We start from the raw sequence: 27,599 nt of genomic DNA, 5'->3' as shown, positions 1-27,599 counted from the left end.
TGATTCGTCACAGCGGTCACATGGTACCGGCAGCGAGCCGCTACTCTGATCGGTCATCAGCTGTGTCCCGTGAACACGGCCGGTGACAGATCGTGCCAAAACGCAGCCCTGCGGCCACGCGATCTGCGCATCCTGACGGGACATCCATATGACGTTCAGTCAGGATGGGAAAGCACCTGTCCAGCCATGATTTTGCCATAGGCCTGACGGAAAGTGGTTAAGGTCTATCTGTCTACGTTCTGTATATCTGCATAGGATGTCACGTGAGAATCCTCTTTTATTCCCATCTTTTATTATAATATATATATATATATATATATATATATATATATATATATATATATATATATATATATATATATATATATATATATTAATATTATTATTTTTTTTTTTTTTTAAATGTTTGCATATTTTATAAGTTTATTTATCTGGAACTCATTCTTTCATCTGTACAAATGTGTTTCATCATCCATATGTAAATAATTATTTTAACATTTTCTTATTGTGATTATCCTTGATGTAACTATTTGATAATTTGGGCTTAGTAGTGGCGCTGTGCGCTCTGCAAGAGTTGCTGGGTATTGTTGTCTGCCTACATTGGCTCACTTCTATGCCCACTTCCTAGTACTATCTAATAGAATAGTGGCAATATCACTATAGGCCTATAGAAGGAGCAGTCGGCTCTGAGCGCGTAGCCTGCCTGAGCCATCCACCGAGTCATCCCCTCCCCTGACATCACCTGTGCCTGCAAGTACATTACAAATGCGCTCCAGATTGATGCGAAGCGATCCTGGGATACAATCCAGCATCCTTGGCTCCCCCCGCTAGATCTGACAGTTCTACCTACCACAAGCGGTTTCTGCAGATTGGATGACCGTAACAGTTTATAATATTGATGAGCCTGTATTCATTACAGATCTTGTGAGCATTTTTAACCATTGTTTATTAAACTGTATCCTATATGCTGCACTCAGGTGGCGCTTTCTTTCTTTTTCCCTTTCATCAAGTGTTATATCTTCGGTCATTGCTATCACCTTTTTCATGCATTTACATGGAGAATACTATTTAAAGATGTTAAAGATTGTTCCTGAAAATGCAAGCAAATAAAATACACAGCTCAGATGCCCTTTCTGATTCTGAACATGTGCAGTAGTTGACAACATTTGCAAAAGTTGGGGATGGTTGCCATAATAGTCTAAACAATGACTTCTTAGATCTTCATGTTCTCCTTCACAATGCAGTCTGGATTTACAGAGTTCTTAGGGCTCAGTGAACACTTTGGGGAAAATATAAAAAATCATCTTTAAATCCAGCAACATTCTCATGCCCATTTTTTAATTTGTTTACTGGTATCCACGATTACTATTTTTCGTATTTGCATATTACTATTTGCGCAGAGTGTAAAAACAAGGTTTTAGGCTAACGAGAGTCAACATGCAAAAAAATTTTAGCAAAATTTATCTGTAATGTTCAAAAAAATTTAGATATTGTATATATATGTGAGTGATGATGCAAATCCAGTCATGTTATTTTCATTTGGTATTAAAAGTTTCCCGTAAACTTGCAAGAGCCTGATCTTCTGTGATTTCCATCCAGTCTTTTGGAAGTTTAGCTGGGTTCGCAATATGTTCTTCTGCAAAGTTTTTATTAAATTGTACAAAAATGTATTTCCAGTAATCAGAAGATTCAAGGCTGGGGTCAGGCTGAATTCCCCAATCTGGATAGTATTTACGATAGTCTTTGTGTGGATGAAATTCTCCCTCTGTGTCATCATTTTTAAACCTTGTGTTAGATACCACAGCAGTGGAGCAGATGTCAGTGACTAAAGTCCCATCTATGTCTGATTTGTATCCTCCCAGTCCACGAGGTCTATGAAGAGAAGCAGAGTGCTCCTGGTGATCACCCCCGGTATTCTCACAGGGGACTTTACAGAAAGGACATTGCTTACTGCAGCCAATCCCTTTTTTCAACAATTCCTCCTGAGGATTCAGTGTGACTCTGGAGAGGAGGCGTCCAATGTCTAACAATTCTGTGTCTGATAAAATTTGATCCTTTATGTTGTTGAGAAGATAGAAAATAACGTCCTCAGAGAACTGGATGACATTTGCTGTGTTTTGGAAAGTGATCACTGTCATTTCATTCTTTGAAATCACTATTTCTTTCTCTAGTGACTTGCAGAAACTTTCCAGAAATGTTACTATGGTTTCTGCTTTCACACATTCCTCACTCTTCAGGACTTCTTCAATTTTTTGGATGATGGGAGATAAAAGTTTTTCTTCTAAGGTTTTTAGAGCTGATGGATTCTGATATTTCTTGGTAATGTACTGATGGATCCACCGTTTCAAAAAGATCCTATAATTATTAATGTACAACAAATAGTGATCAGCTTCCTTTTTCTTTAGCAAGTCCTCCAGAACGACAAACTGTAAAGCACTTCTGCTGCTAAATATGTGGCTGTCAGGACTTTGTAGAATGTCATCAATGATTTCCTTGCCGAGATGTCGTAGTATATAATCAGTTAGCGCTGGTTTCAGGCAGAGCTCACCAAATTTTTTGGCCCTACTCTGACACTCATCTTTCTCATGGAATATGCTCTCAAATGTAGCCAAATATTGAGGTTTTAATTTTTGAAGGCAAATTTTGGGGTCATTTTCTTCAATGAACCTGTTATGTAAGTCCTGAAATGCTCTAGATGCTTTTCCAAAGATAAAAAGCTTTATATCTAGCTCAAATTTGGAAGAAAAATTTGGTTTTTTTGTAGTTTGGTCTTTGAGTTTAGAGTTGATCATGTGTAGCAACTCCTGAAGGTAAGTATCATCATAATCCCCTGTGTTTCCTGTTTTCTCTTTGATGTATGTATCACACATATCTATCAAAGTCACTGCAAGACCTTCTATCTTGTCCGGGTGTGCCTGACTTTTAAAAATTGGTGAAAAGAATGAACAGTCAACATGGCTTTTGTCAGGAACAAATGGACTGACCCCATAGTTATCCAAGCTCATCACTTTGTTTAGGTTTTCATTAATACCGCCTCCCTTTAGACCCATTTCTTTCTTAAGATGCTGAAGAATCGTTTGTCCAATGTTACGTTTTTGTAGCTCCTCTATTTGTATATCAGAGAGTGTTTTCTTCCACATCTCTTCAAATTCTTTCTCTGCTTCTACATCACCAAGTTCACAATTTCTTTCTCTGCAGCTTTTTAGAAGATTTGTTATTTCTTCCTCTATCAGTTTCTGAGATGTCTTCTGAATATCAAGAATCTTGAATTTGCCTTTCTGGATTGAAACTGCCTCATTGAGCTTACTAAGAGTATTCCTTTCCAGTTCTTTTTTCAGGAACTTCACACCCATGAAGAAATCTTCCTTGTATCGCTCAATGAGATGAACGTTCTCACATTTGCTGTCAAAATATTTTTCTAGTAGCTTCAGCATTACATCTTCCTCTTTTAACAGTAAGATCTGAACATCTCCTTTAAACTGGTTGCACATATCAGCATTGAGACTGGCGGCAGATTGATTTCTGATGTAAGTTTCTTTGGTGATCATCCAGCTATGGATCTTTTTGGTGAATTCCCATTCCCACTGAGAGTATTGCATAGACAATTTGGTATAAGCTTCAGCAACCAGACTGTTTCTGAAACTGAAGATGAATTTCTCATGTTTTACTGCACTCCACAGACTTTTTATCCATGTTATGAAGTCAGGGATTTTACATTGAGTTCTGTTAGAGTTTTGAGACTTTAAAAATTCCAGCAAATATTTCTTTAATTCATAAACATTTTCACTGTAGCCAAAGTTTACCGGAGCCATTGGTGGAACCCCTTGCCAGAGTCCAGGAATGTACCAGTTGTGCTTCTCAGGATCATAATCCATCACATCTCTGAAACAGGAAATTCCACGTTTCTTTTCCATGTTTGCAGCTACTCTTGTCATTTCATCCAGCTGTTCCAGAAACTTCTTCCTGTCTCTCATGTTCTTTTCATGAGCAGACACATCACTGACATTCTGATGTACAAACTGGCAGCTGGGTTTCTTTCCAATTTGTTTCATTCGAAGAAAAGCATGGACTACAATCTGTAAAATATCCTTCATTTCTGATGTGTTCTCCATGGCCATATTAATGATGGTGATATCACTCAACCCAACCACTAATGTGGCCAGTTCATTGTCATGTGCATAACTATCCTCCAAAGAGGCCAACTCTGGCGCTTTCAGCCCCTCAGTGTCAATCACCAGGATGAAGTGACAGCCCAGCTCCTCCTGGAAGTTCTCTTTCACTTTTAGAAGAGTCATGAAGGCTCCTCGTGTGCATCTTCCACTGGCCACCGGAAACTGTAGACCAAACATGGTGTTCAGAAGGGTTGACTTTCCTGTACTCTGCACTCCCAGCACCGTTATTACTCTCATTTTGCATTGTCGTCCTGTCTTATTGTCTAGTTCAGTCAGAACATCAGTTATCCACTGTAAAGGAATATTAGAAGCGTCCCCATCAATCAGCTCTAACGGGAACCCATCTAGTAGGAGAACAGCCGCAATTTCTGGGAGTTTAGTGAATTGTCTTGTGGTTTTATTATTCTGTTTTTTATCAATCGTGGAGTACTCAGCCTCATAAAACTGTCCCAGCTCACGTAGAAAATGTTCTATTCCCAAAGAACTGTCTGAGATCTTCTGATCCAGCTGCTTAAGTTCTGAGGTATCTGATTTATTGTTACATTTTTCCTTGTATTCAGACTGCAACAAGGAAATGTTATTTCTTGCAACTGAATCCAGTTCAAATTTCATCCATTTCAAGAAATAATGTTTTTCAGCCTTGGTAAGGTCAGTAATTGCTTCAGTAAAATACACTATGCTTACAGGAATATCATGCTGGTATTGTTTTTCGTGAAGTGAATTGCGCTTTTGTTTCAGCTCAGATTTATATTCTTGTGCATCTTTTCTCCCTTGTTTCGTCATTCTGCAAAGTTCTTTCTCTACTTTAGACAATTCCTTCCACAGATCTCCCTGTAATTTTAGCATTTCCCTTTTACACCCTTCCACATCTTTTATTACTGAAGTAATTCTACTTGCTTTCTCTTTTGCTTTCTGACATTCGACAGAATCCTCGTCAACAGAGATATGAAGTCCTTCAATGTTATATTTAGTACCACACAAATTTTGTCTTTCTTTCTGACAGGTTTTTAAAAAATTGACAATGACATTTTGAATTTTCTTCACCAATACTGCATCATTTGCTGTGCTGGTTTTTTTAATAATATTTGTTGCACTCATCTTTAAAATTGGCTTTAGATTGTCTATGTGCTTTGAGGTCTCCGTGTTTATTGTTTTATCCTTTTCTGGAGTAACAATAAGATAAAACTGGGTGTCAGTGTTACTGAAGGATGATAATAGTTTGAACTGTTGTTCAGAAATATTCTCAATGAATATAAAGACAGCTGATGAGACTCTAGTCAGAAACGTAAATTGGTCCCAGTTGGTCTCCAGGTCTCCTCGTAGGTTGGTTACTGCGATGGGTTCTGTGAAAACATCTGACTTACCACAGGGAAAATACCAGGACATTTCCACCAGTCCATTAGATATTTTCCTAGCAATGTTTCCTCCCTCCATCTCATCGTGTATGAAGAAGTTGTTGTGTCGTTGGGCTGGATTAAGAACTTGATTCAGGATTTTAGATTTGGATAGTTTGGTGTTACCCAATCTGATGAAGGAGAAAACTGGCATGGAAATATTCACCACATTTTCTTCTTTGAAGCCTTTGCTGTCAGATAGTGATTGAGGCCTCCACTTTTTCACAATGTCCCTCAACGCCCAAAGCATTAGGGTGCAGTGTGACCCGTCATCAGTTGGGAGCAGCAGAGGGATTGAAAACTGGCACATGGACAATTTGGTTACAATCTCTTGTTGTAGAAAACTGTCTGAACAATGGAGAAGAGCACACAGGACATCCAAGGGGTGAATAGATTCAGCTGAACTACTTTCCTCTTCAATATTTGATGAGTCCACCACTACGTTGTTTTCATCAAAATTGTATATTTGTGCATCATTTCCATACTGAGTATTAAGTGCAGCTCTGTTCAAGGCCATCAACTTTTTCAAAAAATGCCATGGTACATCTTGAATGGTCTGGGGATTGACATCACTCAGAGTGTCTGCTCCAATTCCTAGGATGTGACTCAATGTCAGTTTGGAGTTAACTAAGTGCTCCATATTTAAACTGACAAGAAGCTCATGGAAAATCTTCAATTTATCTGTAAAAAGAATATACCATTGTTAACAAATAACTCTAAGCATTATCATTGTTAATTATTTAAAATAATAAATGTGTGTTTGAATAGTTTTCTACCTTGGAATGTCAATCATTAATTTCACTAGAGAAATACAAGGCTCTACTTTGCAATGAAACGTTTCGCAAGAGCCGTGCTACTGCTATGAACCGCACACACTCAGAGAGTTAAAACTCCACCAATCTATTGCTCCATGTGGGCATGCACTGGTCGCATGATGTACAACTACTTCTTGTCCTCCAATTATTACCTATGTTAACAAGTTGATGTTTATTGCAAAATATATATGAACTCATGGCCAGCTCCTATATCATGTATGAATGGATTCCTAATGACCAATAGATATTGTTGTAAAATGTTATAATGAGCTGCTGTCTAAATAGAACATAGAGCTTTATAGACCATGTTTCCACCATTATGAGTCTATGAGTGGACCAGTACTACCACCATTTGCTTTAACCAATAGGGTTCAAAAAATGTACCATACTTGTGGAAACACTCCAGCTGAACTGTCACAAGTCCCTGGGTGAGTGATGTACAACAATTTTTCTCAAGAACCCCCAACAGGTCATGTTTTCAGGATTTCCCTCAGATGAAGCGGCTGTGGTAATTACGAAAGCAGTGAAACTGATCAAATCACCTGTGAAAAATAATGAGAAGCCTGAAAACATGACCTGCTGGGGGTACTTGAGAACTGCAGTTGAGAAACATTGATGTACAACACTATATTTTGTGCTTTAATGCCAAGTCATTATGATCAGTGGATGTCTTATGCATAGTTTATATGGACTTTTTACCAGTATTTTACTATATACTGTATGAATGGGTATTAATTGACCAATAGAGACTGTTGTTTAATGCTATAATGAGCTACACTGCATCTTTATCTTGATGAATTTTCTTAATCATCATTAATTAGCAAATAAGAAAACAATGCTGAGCTACGCCAAACAAAAAAAATATAGGTGACCATAAACTGATGCAAATATCCCTACAAGTGGGTTAGCAAATAAACTCAAATAGAATATACGTGCAAGTGCAAGGAGAATGTGTGCAAGAACAAAAAGTGAATGACCCTCCTTACAGTGAGGGGTAAAAGTATTTGATCCCCAGACGATTTTGTATGTTTGCCCACTGACAAAGAAATGATCAGTCTATAATTTTATTGTTCGGTTTATTTTAACAGTGAGAGACAGAATAACAACAAAAATATCCAGAAAAATACATTTCAAAAAACGTTATACATTGATTTGCATCTAATGAGTGAAATAAGTATTTAATCCCCTTTCAATCAGCAAGACTTCTGGCTCCCAGGTGTCTTCTATATAGGTAACGAGCTGAGATTAGGAGCACTCTCTTAAAAGGGAGTGGTCCTAATCTCAGCTTGTTACCTGTATAAAAGACACCTGTCCACAGAAGCAATCAATTCGATTCCAATGTCTCCACCATGGCCAAGACCAAAGAGCTGTCCAAGGATGTCAGGTACAAAATTGTAGACCTACACAAGGCTGGAATGAGCTACAAGATCATTGCCAAGAAGCTTGGTGAGAGTACGGAAAGCTGAAAATTGGTCTGGGAAGGAAGGATTTTGAATGCAAATTAATTTATAACTTTTTGAAATGCGTTTTTCTGGACATTTGTGTTGTTATTCTGCCTCTCACTGTTACAATAAACCTCCCATTAAAATTATAGACTGATCATTTCTTTGTCAGAGTGCAAATGTACAAAACCAGCAGGGGATCAAATACTTTTTTCGTATGAAGAGTAAGTGATACACCCCCATGGGAATTTCTAAACACAAAAAATCGTGTATGTGGTATATACAACAATGGTGTCACCCTCTATAGATGCTAATAGATAGCCAACCTAAATATACAGTATCTCACAAAAGTGAGTACACCCCTCAAATTTTTGTAACTATTTTCTTCTATCTTTTCATGTGACAACACTGAAGAAATGACACTTTGCTACAATGTAAAGTAGTGAGTGTACAGCTTGTATAACAGTGTAAATTTTCTGTTCCCTCAAAATGACTCAACACACAGCCATTAATGTCTAAACCGCTGGCAACAAAAGTGAGTACACCCCTAAGTGAAAATGTCCAAATTGGACTCAATGTGTCAATATTTTGTGTGGCAACCATTATTTTCCAGCACTGCCTTAACCCTCTTGGGCATGGAGTACACCAGAGCTTCACAGGTTGCCACTGGAGTCCTCTTCCACTCCTCCATGACGACATTAGGGAGCTGGTGGATGTTAGAGACCTTGTGCTCCTCCACCTTCTGTTTGAGGATGTCCCACAGATGCTCAATAGGGTTTAGGTCTGGAGACATGCTTGGCCAGTCCATCACCTTTACCCTCAGCTTCTTTAGCAAGGCAGTGGTCATCTTGGAGGTGTGTTTGGGGTCGATATCATGTTGGAATACTGCCCTGCGGCCCAGTCTCCGAAGAGAAGGGATCATGCTCTGCTTCAGTATATCACAGTACATGTTGGCATCCATGGTTCCCTCAATGAACTGTAGCTCCCCAGTGGCGGCAGCACTCATGCAGCCCCAGACCATGACACTCCCACCACCATGCTTGACCTCACCTGGTTGCCTCCACACACGCCTGACACCATCTGAACCAAATAAGTTTATCGTGGTCTCATCAGACCACAGGATATGGTTCGAGTAATCCATGTTTTTAGTCTGCTTGTCTTCAGCAATGCTGGCAGCACTCATACGTCTATTTCCCAAAGACAACCTCTGGATATGACGCTGAACGCATGCACTCAACTTCTTTGGTCAACCATGGTTAGGCCTGTTCTGAGTGGAACCCGTCCTGTTAAACCGATGTATGGTCTTGGTCACCGTGCTGCAGCTCAGTTTCAATCTTCTTATAGCCTAGACCATCTTTATGTAGAGCAACAATTATTTTTGCAGATCCCCAGAGAGTTCATTGCCATGAGGTGCCATGTTGAAATTCTAGTGACCAGTATGAGAGAGTGAGAGCTATAACACCAAATTTAACACACCTGCTCCCTATTCACACCCAAGACCTTGTAACACTATCGAGTCACATGACACCGGGGAGGAAAATGGCTAAATGGGCCCAATTTGGACATTTTCACTTAGAGGTGTACTCACTTTTGTTGCCAGCGGTTTAGTCATTAATGACTGTGTGTTGAATTATTTTGAGGGGACAGCAAATTTACACTGTTATACAAGCTGTACACTCACTACTTTACATTGTAGAAAAGTGTAATTTCTTCAGTGTTGTCACATGAAAAGATAGAATACAATATTTACAAAAATGTGAGGGGTGTACTCACTTTTGTGAGATACTGTATAAAAAATGGCCCCTAACATGCAACAATGTGACCAGTGTGCAAAAAGATGTGAAATTACAGTAATGGTGTCATAAATACTGTAATTTCACATCTTTTTGCACATTGTTGCATTTTAGGGGCTATTTGTTATACATTCAGGTTGGCTATTAGCATCTATAGAGGGTGACACCATTATTGTATATACCACATACACAATTTTTTAGTGCTTATACATTCCCAAGGGGGTTTATAACTTATTCTTCATAAGGAGGGTCATTCACTTTTTGTTCTTGCACACATTCTCCTTGTGTACTTACATGGATACTCTGCTAACCCTATCAGTTAATATTGCCTAACTAGCCATTTGACTTATTAAACTAACCATAATAGCCACTGTTTTTCCTGGATTGATTGTTTTCCTGCAATATGAAGATTGCCACTCTCATGAAATGGACTGAATGCATTGGTCTATGTTTGTGCCAATTATCAGGTATATTTGAGAACCTACTTTGCTCCGCTAAAAGCGCAGGAAAACAACATTGTGGATAATTCCCTGGTAAACGATTTAATTCTCCATTCTGGAGTGTTATCAATGCCTGCGACAACAAGGGAAATAGTTGTAGGTATCTAAACTGGCTAGAAAGCAGGACTTATAGAACAAAGTGTTTAGTTTGCACCTCAAACTGTCTCTGACGCCAACTAATCTATAATAGAAAAATTATGTAGGGGGGAGAGGTGGGTAGGGTAGAATGGGGAAAGGGGGAACATTTTTGTAGTTTTTGTATAAAAAGAAATAAAATTCTCTAAATAAATTCTTCCTATTTATCGATGCCACAATGATGTGAAATTGAGAAAGGACAAAATTTGAACGGAAAGTTGAAATAAGTCTCTCAAAAGTGTTCACTGAAGTGGAAGAAGAAAAAAAAAAAAAGAAAAATTATGTAATTGCAATATGTTGAAAAATTTGGGTCTCCATATGCAACATCTCTAGAGTATGATTTGTGCTTTGTCTTCATAGTTAATCTAAGACAAATAATGGGTGACTTCAAGGTGGTCATTTTGGACATTTTTTGATTGATAATGAAACATTCAAAGAGTTAGTCATTTTCAGGTGCGAAGGCAAACAAGGTTCTTGCAGAGATGATATATGACCCAATATAATGAGGGGCAAACTTCATAGAAGGTACCTTCAGATGGATATTCTTATTGGAAATCCATACTTTATTTCCAGGCTAGAAGAGTGTTGCCCGTTGCTGATTTCAGTCAGCAGATATCTTGCAAATATTTTGCATCTGGTGTCGGATTGTTGAAGCTGGTTGTGGACCTGGGATCAAATCTGGTTCATGTTCCAGGGCATTGGCAAGGGAATGCATGGGTGTTTGCCATGAACAATGAAAATCAGGGACTCCCGGGGTTATGATATTTACAGTATCATGTGTGATTTCCACCCACAGCAGATGGGCAGCCCCGTTTTCCTGATGGGCATATACAAAGGCTCAGAAAAACTGTTAAAGGGACTGATTTTTTTTTCTCTTAATTTGCCTATTAGATTGTGCATAGTAGGCTGGGGAAAACTGTAGAGATATGTCTATGGATTTACTGAGCCTCCTCCAAAATAAGGAGGTAATTTGGACCATGAGGTCAGACAATATATTTGTTGGCATACAATGATGTCTGAAAATCTCCTGAATAAAGATTGACACCAAGGCAGCTGCTGAAAGGGTATTAAATCTCGCCATTTTGGAGAACCAGGCTACTACTGCACACACCACCATGCAGGCTTCAGATGGAAGGTCAGTAATAAAATCCACAGCAATATGGTACTAGGACTATTTGGTGACTGCTGATAGTAGAAGAGAACGAGCTGGTGTTTGCATGAAAGACTTCGGGCACAAAACAGACAGGCTTTCACATTTTCTTCCACATCCTTGTCTAGGCCTGGCTACCAGGACTGATGAGAGAGGGGAATGGGTACTGATGATAGAGGGGAATGAAGGTTCTGTGGACACCAGGATGTCGAGAAAACTTGAAATTTTTAGTCCAGTAGTTTGATATGCAACAGTACAAAAGTTTTGCCTAAAGGAATGTAAAACTCTTGGGTGGCGCTCATGATCTGGTGAGGCAAGCCTTCCAAGAAGTATTACCACTCTTCAAAATTCAGTTTGATGGTGAGTATCTCCCAATCTTGCATGGGGTAATTGTTTTCTGCCTGGGAGAATTTCCTTGAGAAGAAGGAGAAGGGCTGCCGAGCTCCACTGGGTGACTGGAAAAGAGCAGCCTCAACTCTTACAAAGGAGGCATCAATGTCAAAAGAGAAGTGGTCAGAAATGTCCAGTCTCAGGAAAGCAGGGTCAGAGAAAGGCTTTCTTTAGAGCATGAAGTCCTTCCACTAATACTGGAGGCCAGTTCTTCTGATCTGCATCCTTCCAAATAAGTGCTTTAGCTGGGGCAACTAGCAGAGTAATTGTTAATATATTGACGATAATAGTTTGTGTAACCTAGGATATATTTATTAGCCTTGAGTCTGGGCAAGAGCCAGTTGTTGATATCACCAGCCTTCTCTGGACCCTGGAGGAGTTCATCCATGAAAACCACGTAGCGTAAGAAAGGAACTTGTAGCAGTTCAAAAAGACATTTCTGCACTTTGGCATAGAGCCCGTCATCAAAAAGGCACTGCAGAACTGTTCAGGCATGTTGTCTATGAGTGGTGATATCTGGAGAAAAGAAAAGCATGTCATCAAAGTAGATGACTGCACAGATATAAAGGAGGTCAAGGAAGATCTGAATCACAAGGTATTGGAAAATTGTTGGGGCATTACAAAAGCCAAAGTTACAAATTATTCATAATGGCCAACAATGGTTATAAACCCCATTTTCCACTCAACACAGTCCCTTATGTGAATGATGTTTTAGGCACCTTGCAGATCAAGTTTTGTAAAAATTAAGACCCAACAAAGTCAATTGAACAGTTCTGTAATGAGTGGCAATGGGTAGCAAATGTTAACCATGATTGCATTTAGGACACAAAAACATATTTTTTTTCTTGACAAAGAAACACTTTACTCCAGTACCAGATAGGGAATTTAAAAATAAAATCATGTTTAAGGTTTTCTACTACATACTTAGACATCACCTTAGTCTCTGGGAAGCTGAGAGGATAGACCTGACCTCTAGGGATGTTGGCATCCAAGGGTAAAAATAATGATGCAAACATAAGGCCAATGTGGTGGAAGCTGATCTGCCTTCTGTGGAAAAAAAAACATGTCCAAGAGACCCACAATGAACTGACATGAGACTGAAGGCCTTGGAGAAAGCCAATTTCAGTGGTTAAACTGGAATCACTTTGACATGACATCTAGCTTGACAGGAAAGGCTCCAAGCCAAAACATGAGAGGAGGACTAATTGACTGCAGCCTCTGGTCGGCACAGAGACATGGGATACTATGCTATGAGCACTGAATGCAATTGATGAGCCTGCTTTACTACTGTACATGAGTCTGTAAGTGTTTTTAACTGTTTGTTCTAAATAAAATTGCTGGATTACTGCACTTAGAAGCGCCTTTCTGTACACTTTACATAACGACAGGGGGTGAGGTGCTTTGAAGGATAAGTGCATTATAGATGCGCTAAAAGGAGACGCAAGAACTATTTTGTGGAGTTGCAAGACTCTCTGCAAGTTATATTCAGCCACCTTCACCTTCTCTATTGGCTATAGAGTGATAGAATTTGGAAGCTCAGTAGACAAACAAATAACCCCCAGCCACAAATACTCCTACAACTGAGGTGACTCACTTTCTGGAAAGTGCTGGGACAGATCATTCAGTGCTGGAAATCTGGGGAGCATGTTCTCAAGATGACATAAGAATTTCTGACAGTCTTCTTCTTTCTGTAGTACGATGTTCATCATTTTTTCAACTCTCCCTCCTGGATCTTCCTCATGTTGGAGTTTAATCATCTCATCCAGGGTTATGAGGCCTTGAGATCCCAACTCATCACACAGACCCTCCGCGTCCTCCTCAAACACTTCCGTTAATTTCCATCTAAGACGTTTCATCATCTCTGTGTACTTTCTGCCAGAAGTCATGATTTCTTTATTTCAGAATCTAACAATCCAAAAATAAACAAAAACAAATAAATAAAATAACATAACCAGTTAATCTGCAACTATTGAACTTCAGAGATTCACCTTTTTATTTGTTAAAAATTGATGGAAAATTCCAAAAATCTTAAACTGTCTCAAAAACAGGAGGTAAGAGGATATCTTCCAGTGGGATCACCTGTTCTGGTTGACAACTGCTTAACCTCTTCAATACCGGGCACTTTCACCCCCTTCCTGTCCAGGGCAATTTTGAGCTTTCAGTGCTCTCACATTTTGAATGACAATTGCGTGGTCATGCTACACTGTACCCAAATTAAATTTTTATCATTTTTGTGAGACAGATAGAGCTTTCTTTTGGTGGTATTTAAAAGAGAAGTATGTTTTTTTTTTTGATTCATACATACCTTGGTGGATGCTGCAGCTGTCCCCTGTTTCTCTGCACTGAGAACCGAGCCATCGAACATCACAGATGGCTCGGTTTTCACAGATCCCCAAGAGGAGAAATGCTGCCTGTCAGTCAGCATCTCGCCTCTCTGCTTTTCCACACTCATTGAAGTGCTGAGCTATGGAGGGGCAGGGAGCGGCTGTCTCAGCGGCTCACTGAGAAGCTGAGACTGCCATCAAGGCAGCTGGTGGATCCAGATTCAAGAAGTCGGGATGACGCAGTGTCTCGACTGATGGCAGTGACATCAGTGGAGAGTGGACTTCAGACCACTCTCTGCTGAAAACGGGACAAAGGAGTGCAAAACTAATTGCACTACTGTAAAGCTTAGAAAAATGGAAGGGAAGGGGGTATAAGATACCCAGGAGAACGAAACAAATGGACTTTGTAGGCACCAATCATAAAAATCAATGTAAACTTTTATTTATACATAATTATTAAAAAGAATCATATAGACGTAAACATTTTAAAAAAAACGCAATACATTGCGGGAAGTGGTAGTGTATATCACTACCTAAATATATGAGAACGGATCAGGGGATAGCCCCTACAACAAGGGAAGGGATAAACCCTTTCCGTTCCCATTCAATAACCTCAAACTGATATAGCTCGGTAAGGCTCTACATGTTTCGCAAATTTTGATTGCTTCTTCAGTAGCTTGTTTGGGTTACCTGTAATAGGGAATAATGGAGAAAGACATACACCAAAAAAAAAGACATACACCAAAAAACATTGAGTAATATATTAATATTATTTTAACATAAAGGCTTTACAATAATGCGTCTCAATCAAAACCACTGAGTGCTGTGAGAGAGCAGTCCCAAAGGCCCACAGTTCAACACGCATATGGTGACGTGATCACATGCGGGGACGTGTCTGGTAAGAGAGTTTGTATCACCGATAGACTCAAGGGGAGTAGTGTCCTAAAGAGTCCCAACTGTCCGAAGAAGGGGGAGTGATAACTAATGTACATATGTAGTAACACTGAAACATGCATATGTAGATAAGAGCATGGGGCACAGTAGATGGGGGGTGGGGGTCAGGGGAGAAAAAGAAGGAGGAGAGAGATAGGCAGATGGGGGGGAGGGGAAAGGGCGGCTGGAGGGGGAAAGGGGAAAGAAGGGGAGAGAAAACAAGTGGGGGGGGGAGAAAGAAAGGGGGGAGAGGGAAGAAAAAAAAAAGGGGGGGGGGGGGGGGAGAGGAAAAAAAGGGGAAAGAAAGAGAGAGAGAAGGGAACAGAAAGAGAGGTAGACAGAGAGGCTGGGATATGGCAATTTATATACCAGCCAGAGTAAATGGATCCGTCTTCAGATCAGGTAGAGGTTATGGGTAGTTGAAAATCCATACACTTAGAGACAAAGCCTTTAATGATCAAGGTGCATCAGAGAATCCAGAGACTTTAATCTGGTAAATGTAAGAAATGTATCTAATTAGCCAGTATTAACACCAACTCCTTATAATGTGCCATTCTGTCACTAAATCAGAAAGCATAAAACGATCCTCATATAGTTATTATATGTGGGTCTGCCTGTAGGGCTAAATAACTGTACGTGGGAGGCTGCTCCTACCTTGTAGAGTAATGCAGGTTGAGCAGGTCTTGTGGACAGCATGAATCAGCTACTTGCTTGTAAACCTGGCACCAAACAAATCATCACTAACATGGCTGCAATAGAGCTCTAATCCTATTCCAGCAGGGAGCTACCTAGTAGGATCCCAGGGCCGCCGTCTAGATAGGGAGTGAAAAAGACATCAAGGTTCCATCTACTTGTACAAATAGGGTACAACTACAAAGCATTTTAATATAGACTTGTGTAAACTCAGCATATTCTTACCAGACATTTGTGTTGTTCAGATGAAAAGTCCAGGCATCAGAGCGCCATAGAAGGTAGTGGTGTGGTACAAGGCTGTTGCTGACAGCCTTAAGTACACGTCCCAATCAGGTGTGCAAGCCGTGCATCACCTGATTCGGCCGAGCGGAGTTGCACGCGCACTCATGTCCCATCGCACATGCACAGTGGTCAGAAAGGCCTCTGTCATGAAACGATGTGGGGAGGGAGAGCAGTCCTATAGGTATCTGATCCAAGAGCTCCCCCCAGTGGTTCCTCCTAGGTACAGCGTGTGAAGCGCTGTAAAGTCTGGGACCAACAGGTGGAAAGGGTCTGAAGATGACAATGCACCTGTCATAGAGTGTGCATTCTAAATCCAGGGGGAGAGGGGTGTGGATCTGAACCAAAGCCGCAGACACCATCCCCTAGGAAACACGGGGGGGGAGGGGGGGCAGAATGCGGCTTACCGGCCCCACATGTAATCCAGACACCAGCAAGTTGATAAGGACCCGGGATCAGCCTGCTACAGCACTTGTCACAGGCCTGAGACACCGGGCCAGTGTTTTTACATGATTAGAATGTTAATTACCATGAAGGAAGTAAGTCCATTCATGGTGATACAATTCATAAATGCATACTCATAATTAATAATAATAGGAAAAATACAATATGCATATACATTTAGCAAATAGCAGTGTGATTACAAGTTTGCGATTTCCTGCGATTAACCAATCCCTTAACTCGGTAGAATCATTAATATCCATATACAACACTAGCAGGGAGTATGTTAGGCTGTGTTTAGCTGCAAAAGTGCCCATAATGGGCGGAGCAGTGGACAGGGGGATCCTCCATCCCAAAGAGGTAGAGGCCATTGGATTGATGGTGCAAAATTCTAGAAATAGTAGACTGTGATAGGCTGCGTGTTGCCTAATTACTAGAGATCATAAGACCTTAGTTGGTTGTCATATGGGTCAACCTCAGATTTTTATCCAAGGAAGGATTTGTAGGATTGTACCTCATTGATGCCTGGCCACCGAGTGGCGTTTAGGCATTCAATCCACTTGGCCTCTTGTTGGAGTATCCTCCTGTCCCAGTCGCCCCCCCTTGGATCTTGAGGGATTACTGCTAGGACAATAAAGGTCGCAACAGAGGTGTCAAATCTGTGGCATAAATCTGTGGTGTATGTCTTTTTTTTTGGTGTATGTCTTTCTCCATTATTCCCTATTACAGGTAACCCAAACAAGCTCCTGAAGAAGCAATCAAAATTTGCGAAACATGTAGAGCCTTACCGAGCTATATCAGTTTGAGGTTATTGAATGGGAACGGAAAGGGTTTATCCCTTCCCTTGTTGTAGGGGCTATCCCCTGATCCGTTCTCATATATTTAGGTAGTGATATACACTACCACTTCCCGCAATGTATTGTGTTTTTAAAAAAATGTTTACGTCTATATGATTCTTTTTAATAATTATGTATAAATAAAAGTTTACATTGATTTTCATGATTGGTGCCTACAAAGTCCATTTGTTTCGTTCTCCTGGGTATCTTATACCCCCTTCCCTTCCGTTTTTCTAAGCTTTATAATATAGGACGTTGGCACTGCTCTACATATAAGACCTCCACAGTCCATCCTGTGATGAGATCTGATAACTCTCCATTCTTCTAATTGCACTACTGTGACCCAGAGGAGAACCCCAGCCTAAAAATCTGAGGCTGGACTTCTCCTTTAATAACCACTGTTTTTTTTTTTTTTTTGATAAACAAATTAAAAAATACTGAACATTTTTGGAAAAATAAAGTTTCTGATGAGGCAGCACTGATGTACACTGGTGATGCGGCACTGATGGGCACTGAGGAGGAGGCACAAATGAGGCTGCACTGATATGGGGCACTGATGGTCACCGATAGGCAGTACTGATGGGCAGTACTGATAGACAATGATAGGTGGCACTGATGATCACTGATAGGTGGCGATGAGAGGCTGCACTAATGGGCACTGATAGGCAGCACTGATAGACACTGGCAGGCAGCACTGATGAGTAGGCACTGATAAGAAACACTGATGGGCACTGGTAGGCGGCACTGATAGGGCTGGATTCATAATCAGGAAACTGATGATTATGTCCATGTCCCCTGTCACACTTGCCGGTTACCGACTCTTCTTTCCAGAATGCTGATAACTGGCAAATGTGTTTTTATGTGATCACCTGTGATTGGACACAGCTGATCACATGGTGAAGGGCCGCTGTGATTGGCAGTGATCACAGAGCGTGCCAGAGGCCCAGGGGGTGCGTGGTTCTGGAAGGAAGTCCATGGGTGCCCTCCCAGATTGAGAGAGCCATGCTGTAGCTGTATTTAGGCTATAGCGCGGTTTTGAAGTGGCTGAAGAAGGGAGTCCCTCTCATTATAGAGATTGTCACGCATTTTTTTTTTACTTTCATTAAAACTTTATTTATATCACATAGGGGATAAAAGGGGGATACACCACCAGATAAGCAGTAGCAACTGCACAATGGTTGCACTGTATTGTGTACACCACCAGAAGTGTCGTAGCAACTGCCCTACGGCTACACTGTATTGTGTACTGTGTACACCACCAGAAAAGTAGTAGCAACTGCACTACAGCTGCACTGTATTGTGTACTGTGTACACCACCAGAAAAGTAGTAGCAACTGCACTACGGCTACACTGTATTGTGTACTGTGTACATCATCAGAAAAGTAGTAGCAACTGCACTACAGCTGCACTGTATTGTGTACTGTGTACACCACCAGAAAAGTAGTATCAACTGCACTACGGCTGCACTGTATTGTGTACACCACCAGAAAAGTAGTAGCAACTGCACAACAGCTGCACTGTATTGTGTACTGTGTACACCACCAGAAGTGTAGTAGCAACTTCCCTACAGCTACACTGTATTGTGTACACCATCAGAAAAGTAGTAGCAACTGCACTACGGCTGCACTGTATTGTGTACTGTGTGCACCACCAGAAAAGTAGTAGCAACTGCACTACGGCTACACTGTATTGTGTACACCATCAGAAAAGTAGTAGCAACTGCACTACAGCTACACCGTATTGTGTACACCACCAGAAAAGTAGTAGCAACTGCACTACGGCTGCACTGTATTGTGTACTGTGTGCACCACCAGAAAAGTAGTAGCAACTGCACTATGGCTGCACTGTATTGTGTACTGTGTACACCACCAGAAGTGTTGTAGCAACTGCCCTATGGCTACACTGTATTGTGTACACAACCAGAAGTGTAGTAGCAACTGCCCTACGGATACACTGTATTGTGTACACCATCAGAAATGTAGTAGCAACTGAACTACGGCTGCACTGTATTGTGTACTGTGTACGCCACCAGAAGTGTAGTAGCAACTGCCCTATGGCTACACTGTATTGTGTACACCATCAGAAAAGTAGTAGCAACTGCACTACGGCCAGAAGTGTATTTCTAATACACCAGAAGTGTATTAGAAACAGTACACCACAGAATGCACTGTAGATATAGGCTACACTGGATGCAGAGTAATATATATATATATATATATATATATATATATATATATATATATATATATATATATATATATATATGAGACTGTGTGTGTGTGTGTGTGTGTGTGTGTATATATACACACACAGTTGTATGCAAAAGTTTAGGAACCCCTGACAATTTCCATGATTGTCATTTATAAATATTTGGGTGTTTGGATCAGCAATTTCATTTTGATCTATCAAATAACTGAAGGACACAGTAATATTTCAGTAGTGAAACAAGGTTTATTGGGTTAAGAGAAAATGCGCAATATGCATCAAAACGAAATTAGACAGGTGCATAAATTTGGGCAGCCTTGTCATTTTGTTGATTTGAATACCTGTAACTACTTAGCACTGATTAATTGGAACACACAATTGGTTTGGTGAGCTCATTAAGCCTTGAACTTCATAGACAGGTGCATCCAATCATGAGAAAAGGTATTTAAGGTGGCCAGTTGCAAGTTGTTGTTCTCTTTGACTCTCCTCTTAAGAGTGGCAACATGGGGGCCTCTCAAATGACCTGAAAACAAAGATTGTTCTACATTATGGTTTAGGGCAAGGCTACAAAAAGTTATCGCAGAGATATAAGCTTTCAGTGTCCACTGTGAGGAACATAGTGAGGAAATGGAAGACCACAGGCACAGCTCTTGTTAAGGCCAGAAGTGGCAAGCCACATAAAATATTGGAGAGGCAAAGGCGAAGGATGGTGAGAACGGTCAAAAACAGCCCACGGACCACCTCCAAAGACCTACAACATCAACTTGCTGCAGATGGTGTCACTGTGCATCCTTCAACAATTCAGCGCACTTTGCACAGGGAGAAGCTGTATGGGAGAGTGATGCGAAAGAACCCTTTTCTGCACACACACCAAAAACGGAGTCCCTTGAGGTATGAAAACGCACATTTGGGCAAGCCAGCTTCATTTTGGAATAAGGTGCTGTGGACTGATGAAACAAAGATTGAGTTATTTGGTCATAACAAGGGGCATTATGCATGGCGGCAAAAGAACACAGCATTCCAAGAAAAACACTTGCTACCCACAGTAAAATTTGGTGGAGGTTCCATCATGCTGTGGGGCTGTGTGGCCAGTGCCAGTACTGGGAATCTGGGCTGGATATTTCAACAAGACAACGACCCAAAACACTGCTCAAAATCTACTCAGGCATTTATGCAGAGGAACAAGTACAATGTTCTGGAATGGCCATCCCAGTCCCCAGACCTGAATATCATTGAAAATCTGTGGGGTGATTTGAAGCGGGCTGTCCATGCTCGGCAACCATCAAACCTAACTGAACTGGAGATGTTTTGTAAGGAGGAATGGTCCACAATACATTCATCCGGAATCCAGACCCTACTCATTACAGGCTATAGGAAGCGTCTAGAGGCTGTTATTTCTGCTAAAGGAGGCTCTACTAAATATTGATGTGATTTTTCTGTTGGGGTGCCCAAATTTATGCACCTGTCCAATTTCGTTTTGATGCATATTGCGCATTTTCTGTTAATCCAATAAACCTCATTTCACTACTGAAATATTACTGTGTCCTTCAGTTATTCGATAGATCAAAATGAAATTGCTGATCCAAACACCCAAATATTTATAAATGACAATCATGGAAATTGTCAGGGGTTCCTAAACTTTTGCATACAACTTTGTATATATATATTTACCGCCTGAAGTGTATTAGAAACAGTACACCACGGAATGCACTGTAGATATAGGCTACACTGGATGCAGAGTATATAGACTGACTGTGTATATATATATATATATATATATATATATATATATATATATATATATATACCGTATTTATCGGCGTATAACATGCGCCGGAGTATAACACGCACCCCAAGTTTAGGAGGGAATTTTAAGGAAAAAAAATGCCCATCTATGCAGCCTTATCGTGTCCACCTGCAGCCTTTTCAGTGTCAGTGCAGCCTTGTCCCAGTGTCCATTGTCAGTCAGTGCAGCTTTGCCCCATTGCAGCCTTGTCATTTCAGCTTTGCCCCAGTGCAGCCTTGTCAGTGCAGCTTTGCCCCGCGATCGCCGCCGACATACACATAGCGTGTAGATTTAAATATGGTGCCGCAGAGTTTGCAGGTACTCGGCGGTGCTGAACGAGCGCCCCCGAGATCACAGTGACTGGGCGGAGCCGAGATACACATAGTTCACGCTCACAGTCACGCCCAGTCCCACCCTATGATGGACATAACACAGGTCCAATGGTGGGACTGGGCGTGACTGTGAGCGACGCCGAGAAGAGCCGAGTACACTCAGCTATGTGTATCTCGGCTCCGCCCAGTCACTGTGATCTCGGCAGCGCTCGTTCAGCTCCGCCGAGTACCTGCGAACTCCGCGGCGCCATATTTAAATCTACACGCTATGTGTATGTCAGCGGCGATCGCGGCGACGACACTGTGTATATATATATATTAATACACTGCCTGAAGTGTATTAGAAATAGTACATCACAGAATGGACTGTAGATATAGGCTACACTGGATGCAGAGTATATATATATATATATATATATATATATATATATATATATATATATATATATATATATATATATATATATATATATATATATATATATATATATATACACACACACACACACACACACACACACACACACACACACACACACCAGACTGACTGTGTATATATATATATATATATATATATATATATATATATATATATATATATATACAATCAAATAATCTGAATAACCCGCCTGCTTAATCTAAATCAAGCTATCTCTCCCTCCACACCAACAACACTACACAGGGCCGCCGTGCAGGCAGCCTAATATAGTGTGGGGTGTGGACTTAGTCCCCCTGAGCCATTATTGCCTTTGGCCAATTATGGCTCTTTTAGCAGAGGGCGCTGGGATTGGTTAAAGCATGTAGGTCAGGTGCATGCTTTGGCCAGTCATACGGCAATGCACTGCGATCTCACAGTGCATTATGGGGCGTTCCGCGGTGCTCAGGAAGTGATGTGGACAAAACATATGGTGTGGTAAGAATTTGGTGTGTTATTTTGTCAATTTTTGAGCAGAAAAAAATCTAAGAATGTGTTACAGAGCTGAGTTGGAGCAGGTAGTGTGGAGAGGCTGTGAGGTTTTAATAATCTGTCAATGGTGCAGAATAGTTATCTAGGATTTTTTTTTTTTTTTAATTCTATAATATGGGAGAAAAGTTTCAACTAGCAGTCTCGAGTAGTAAGTATAGTACATAAGTAGTCTTTCCATGCTTGATAATGGACAGTGAAGCCAGAACAGTGCCAATTTCTCCCCAGTCTCCGCAAGACTGCTTTTATTGAACGTAGGTGAGAATTATACCACACGGAACCAGATGGAGAAAGAGACGATTCGAGACTTTAAGATTTGTCTTCCTTTGTATTTATGTGTATGAGCTTTTTACCCGGTGTTCTATCAGAATACTACTACCCATCAGAAAATGTTCCGTCACCGCCATCTTGGTACACCCGCACTCGTCCGCAGTAAGTCTACAGTCAGAAGGCAGCAGTAGACATCTTTTTACACCCACCAAAGTCTTGCATTTCACACTTATTTTTACCAGTAAACTGAGCTTATATAATGAAATACAGTATTTTGAAATCTGTCAGACTGTTTTGATGCTGAATTTTAAAAGCAGCGGTGTTCTGTCAGATTAGCAAACCTGTGAGATCAGCAGGCTTGCTGCTGCTTTTAAAATTCAACATCTAAGCAGTGTCACGGATTTCAAAATCCTGTATTTCACTATATAAGCTGAGTTTACTGGTAAAAATAAGTGTGAAATGCAAGACTTCGATGGGTGTAAAAAGATGTCCTCTGCCACTTTCTGACTGCAAGTGTTCCATCAGATTAGGTGACCTGTCAAATTTTGTAACGGAAGTTACATTCCGTCACGGCCATCTTGATACACCCCACACTCCTCCACAGTAAGGATACAGTGAGGAAGCGGCAAGTGGACATCTTTTTACACCCACAAACTCGTGCATTTCACACTTATTTTTACCAGTAAACTCAGCTTATATAGTGAAATACAGTGTTTTGATGTTGAATTGTAAAAGTAGCAGCGTTCTGTCAGATCAGCAAACCTGTGAGATCAGCAGGCTTGCTGTTGCTTTTAAAATTCAACATCAAAACAGTGTCACGGATTTCCAAATACTGTATTTAACTATATAGGCTCAGTTTACTGGTGAAAAAAAAAGGGGGGGAAAGGCAGACTCTGGTGGGTGTAAAAAGATGTCTGCTTGTCGCTTCTCACTGTATCATTACTGTGGGCGACTACGGGGTGTACCAAGATGGCTGTGATGGAAAGTCACTTCTGTTACAAAATTTGATGGGTTGCCTAGTCTGACACAACATAGGCTTACTGCTGCCGAGTGTGGGGTGTACCAAGATGGCGGCGACGGAACGTCACTTTCATTACATATCCAGTCGCCTACCTTGGGCGTCTTACAAACGTCCATAAAATCCCCTCCTCTGTACACAGGGCGTGTCTTGTATGCCTTGCACCAGGGGTCCTCAAACTGCGGCCCTCCAGGTGTTCAGGAACTACAATTCCCATCATGCCTAGTCATGTCTGTGAATGTCAGAGTTTTACAATGCCTCATGGGATGTGTAGTTCTGCAACAGCTGGAGGGCCGTAGTTTGAGGATCCCTGCAGGCTTGCACTATCTTATCTTTTCTTATCTCTTTCTGCTCAGCTTCTGTGCACAGCCCTGTGAGATTCTATAACTGGGAGCTAGTCAGAAGTCTTCCTCACTGAATGATTACTCTGACAGACAATCTCAGTGAGAATTCAATGTAACATTTTAAGTCAAAACAACAATAAATAAGTAACATATTACTGTAGCTATGTTATCTCCTGCATTCCCTGTCAGGCAGATTTGCTAGAGAATATTGAGTACTATCCGTGATACTTTTTTATTTGCACTAACATACAATTTTTCAGGACAAGCTTTCGGGGTATGTCCCCTTCTTCAAGGTCCAAGCAGTACTGATTTGCTAGCAGAGAGCTGCAGCTGACAGAGGAAAGTTTTTATTGTATGCACAGGGAGTTAACTCTTAATTAACCAGGATGTGCTCTTTTTTTTTTTTACTACTTAACCCTTTCATTTCAACCTTTATAATCACTATTTAACAGTTTCATCTCCTGTTCCATGTTTCTATTTTAAATTATTTGCTGGAAAAATTTTCTTATAAAGCACATATATACATTGTTATCTTTAACCCCTTCCCGCCTGCCGTATGCAGAATGACGGCTGGGAAGTGGCTCTGTTATCCTGACTGGGTATCATATGACGTCCAGCAGGATAACATGCCGGCGCACGGCCGTGGGGGCGCGCATCGCGGCGATCGCGAGTGCGGCGTGTCAGTCTGACACCCCGCATCTTTGATCGTGATAAGAAGCCTCTGTCAGAGGCTTCTTACCACATGATCAGCTGTGACCAATCACAGCTGATCATCGCGGGAACCAGGAAGTGTCGGTAAACAGCATTTCTTGGTTCGCGCTGACAGGAAGAGCCGATCGGCGGCTCTCCCTGTCAGAGGGGGGGGGGGTGTCTGTGCTGATAATCAGCACATTGATTATCAGCACAGCCCCCTCAGATGTGCCACAACACCTTTTAAAATGTGCCCATAAGCTGTCAGTCAGTGCCCCATAAAAACACAGCTCACAGTGCCCATCAAAGGGCCACTCAGTGCCCATGTCAGTGCTAATCAGTGCCCACCACAGTGCCAGTCAGTGCCCATCTCAGTGCCCAGCAGTAAAACCTGTCAGTACCTCAACATTAGTGCTGCCCATCAGTGCCACCTGTCAGTGCCAATCTGTCTTGCCTATCTGCCTGTCAGTGCTGCCTGTCAGTGCCCATTAGTGCCACCAGTCAGTGCCCATCAATGCTACCAGTTAGTGCCCATCAGTGCCACCTATCAGTGCCCGTCAGTGCCGCCTATCAGTGCCCATCAGTGCTGCATATCAGTGCCACCTATCAGTGCACATCAATTCTACATGCCAGTGCATCCTCATCAGTGCCCATCAGTGCCACCTTATCAGTGCCAACTCATTAGTGCCATTCAGTGCCGCCTCATCAGTGCCCGTCAGTGAAGGAGAAAACAAAATGTGATAACCGAAACAAAGAAAAAAATTTTTTTTTCAAAAATTTTGTTCTTTTTTTAGTTTGTTTAGCAAAAAATAAAATCCGCAGAGGTGATCAAATACCACCAAAAGAAAGCTCTATTTGTGGGAACAAAATGATAAAAAATTTTGTTTGTGTACAGTGTAGCATGACCGCGCAATTGTCATTTAAACTGCAACAGAGCTGAAAGCTGAAAATTGTCCTGGGCAGGAAGGGGGGAAAGTGCCCGGTATTGAAGTGGTTAAGGACTTACTGTTAAAAAATATGTGGTTTAGGGTATATCGGTTTTATTTTAAATCAGTAAGAACTATAAATTACCGATGCATTGTAAGAAATATGAAATGTATGCAAATGTTGCAGTAAATAGAATAGCAACATAATATGTAAAAGTTTTCTTCACATTAATGGTACTTGTGTTCAAAATATTATTAATCAAACTTGAAAATACACATTTTTTTTTTCCAATTTGTACTCTTTTTTTTCTCCTTAAAATGCAAATAAATGTAAAAAATTATCAGAGGACTTTAGGGTCACGAGAAAGCCCTGTTTGTCTTCCAAAAAACAATATATGTATCAATTCTATCATAAGTAATTACAAAGTTATAAACTCACGAACGGACACACAGCAGAAATGTGAAATATAGTGCGGTCCATAGGGGGTAAACAGGTGTGAGAGCCGAAGTGGATATTCTGATGGGTAGCGATATTCTGATAGAACACCGGCAACGCATGAGTGTCAATCTTCTTTATAAAATTGGATTTTTATATTTTTATATTTTTATATATTGTAACAATCTTCTAGGCGCAACAATTTCTCCACTCAACACCTGAAAGCTTTCATCACATCCATTTCAACACACAAAATATACAGTAAGTATTACACAGAAATATACTATCTTATTATAGCACTACAGATGTTTTGCATTGGTAGCAGATATTAGGCAAAGCAAACTTTAATACATTGGGGGGACATTTGCCTAGCACATTTCCGGACATGATTAGTGTCCTAACAGACCTGCGTGTCTAAGTTCATGGACAGCCATTTGCAAAGTTCAAAGACAGATTTCTTACTGAAAATAAGGCCGATTTTGGCTCTAAACAAACGCAGAATTAGGAAGTGGTTTGTTCAGTTTCAGTGCAGCTGTGAGTGTGAGTCAAAAGAGGAATTTATAACTCACACCTTGTAATAAGCCCGTCGCACTGCCCCTGTTTACTTGATTGTGCCTTGCAAAAGGATTGATAAATGCCCCCTACTGTACCTACCTTTTATTCCATGAACATCTATGAGCTCCTAGCAGAGTCTCTGTAAACAACTTTATGATAATACGTCACTGTTCTAAAACAAGAACCAGGCTTTGGGCAGGGCAGGCTTTCAGAGGAGTCAAGCCAAGAGTGCTACTTTCACTTTCACTTATACACACTTAACCACTTCAGCTCCGGACCATTTTGCTGGCCAAAGACCAGAGCACTTTTTACGATTCAGCATCGTGTCGCTTTAACTGACAATTGTGCGACGTGGCTCCCAAACAAAATTGATGTCCTTTTTTCCCCACAAATAGAGCTTTCTTTTGGTGGTATTTGATCACCTCTGCGGTTTTTATTTTTTGTGCTATAAACAAAAATAGAGCGACCATTTTGAAAAAAAAACGCATTATTTTTTACATTTTGCTATAATAAATATCCCTCCAAAAAGTATAAAAAAAAACATTTTTTTCATCAGTTTAGGCCGATATGTATTCTTCTATATATTTTTGGTAAAAAAATAGCAATAAGCGATTATTGATTGGTTTGCGCAAAACTTATAGCATTTACAAAATAGGGGATAGTTTTATAGCATTTTTATTAATAATTTTTTTTTTTTTACTAGTAATGGCGGCGATTATTATCATGACTGCGACATTATAGCGGACACACAATTTTGACATATTTTTGGGACCATT

General features: G+C 40.7%; 1 protein-coding gene across 1 annotated transcript; it reads right to left on the bottom strand.

The window, feature by feature from the left end:
* Positions 1-340: 340 nt before the first annotated feature.
* On the bottom strand, positions 341-27,056 carry LOC141148324 (interferon-induced very large GTPase 1-like). Its single transcript, XM_073635652.1, has 3 exons — positions 26,923-27,056; positions 13,386-13,696; positions 341-6,247 (listed from the first exon to the last, which is right to left on the bottom strand). The coding sequence occupies exons 2-3, from the start codon at positions 13,675-13,677 to the stop codon at positions 1,536-1,538; spliced, it is 5,004 nt and encodes a 1,667-aa protein (XP_073491753.1). The 5' UTR covers positions 13,678-13,696; positions 26,923-27,056; the 3' UTR covers positions 341-1,535.
* Between the last annotated feature and the right edge of the window lie 543 nt (positions 27,057-27,599).

This window comes from Aquarana catesbeiana, linkage group LG06 (genome assembly GCF_042186555.1).
Source record: "Aquarana catesbeiana isolate 2022-GZ linkage group LG06, ASM4218655v1, whole genome shotgun sequence".
Lineage (NCBI taxonomy): Eukaryota > Metazoa > Chordata > Amphibia > Anura > Ranidae > Aquarana > Aquarana catesbeiana.
The sequence above is the reverse complement of the archived record's forward strand: the minus strand, read 5'-3'. Positions and strand labels throughout refer to the sequence as shown.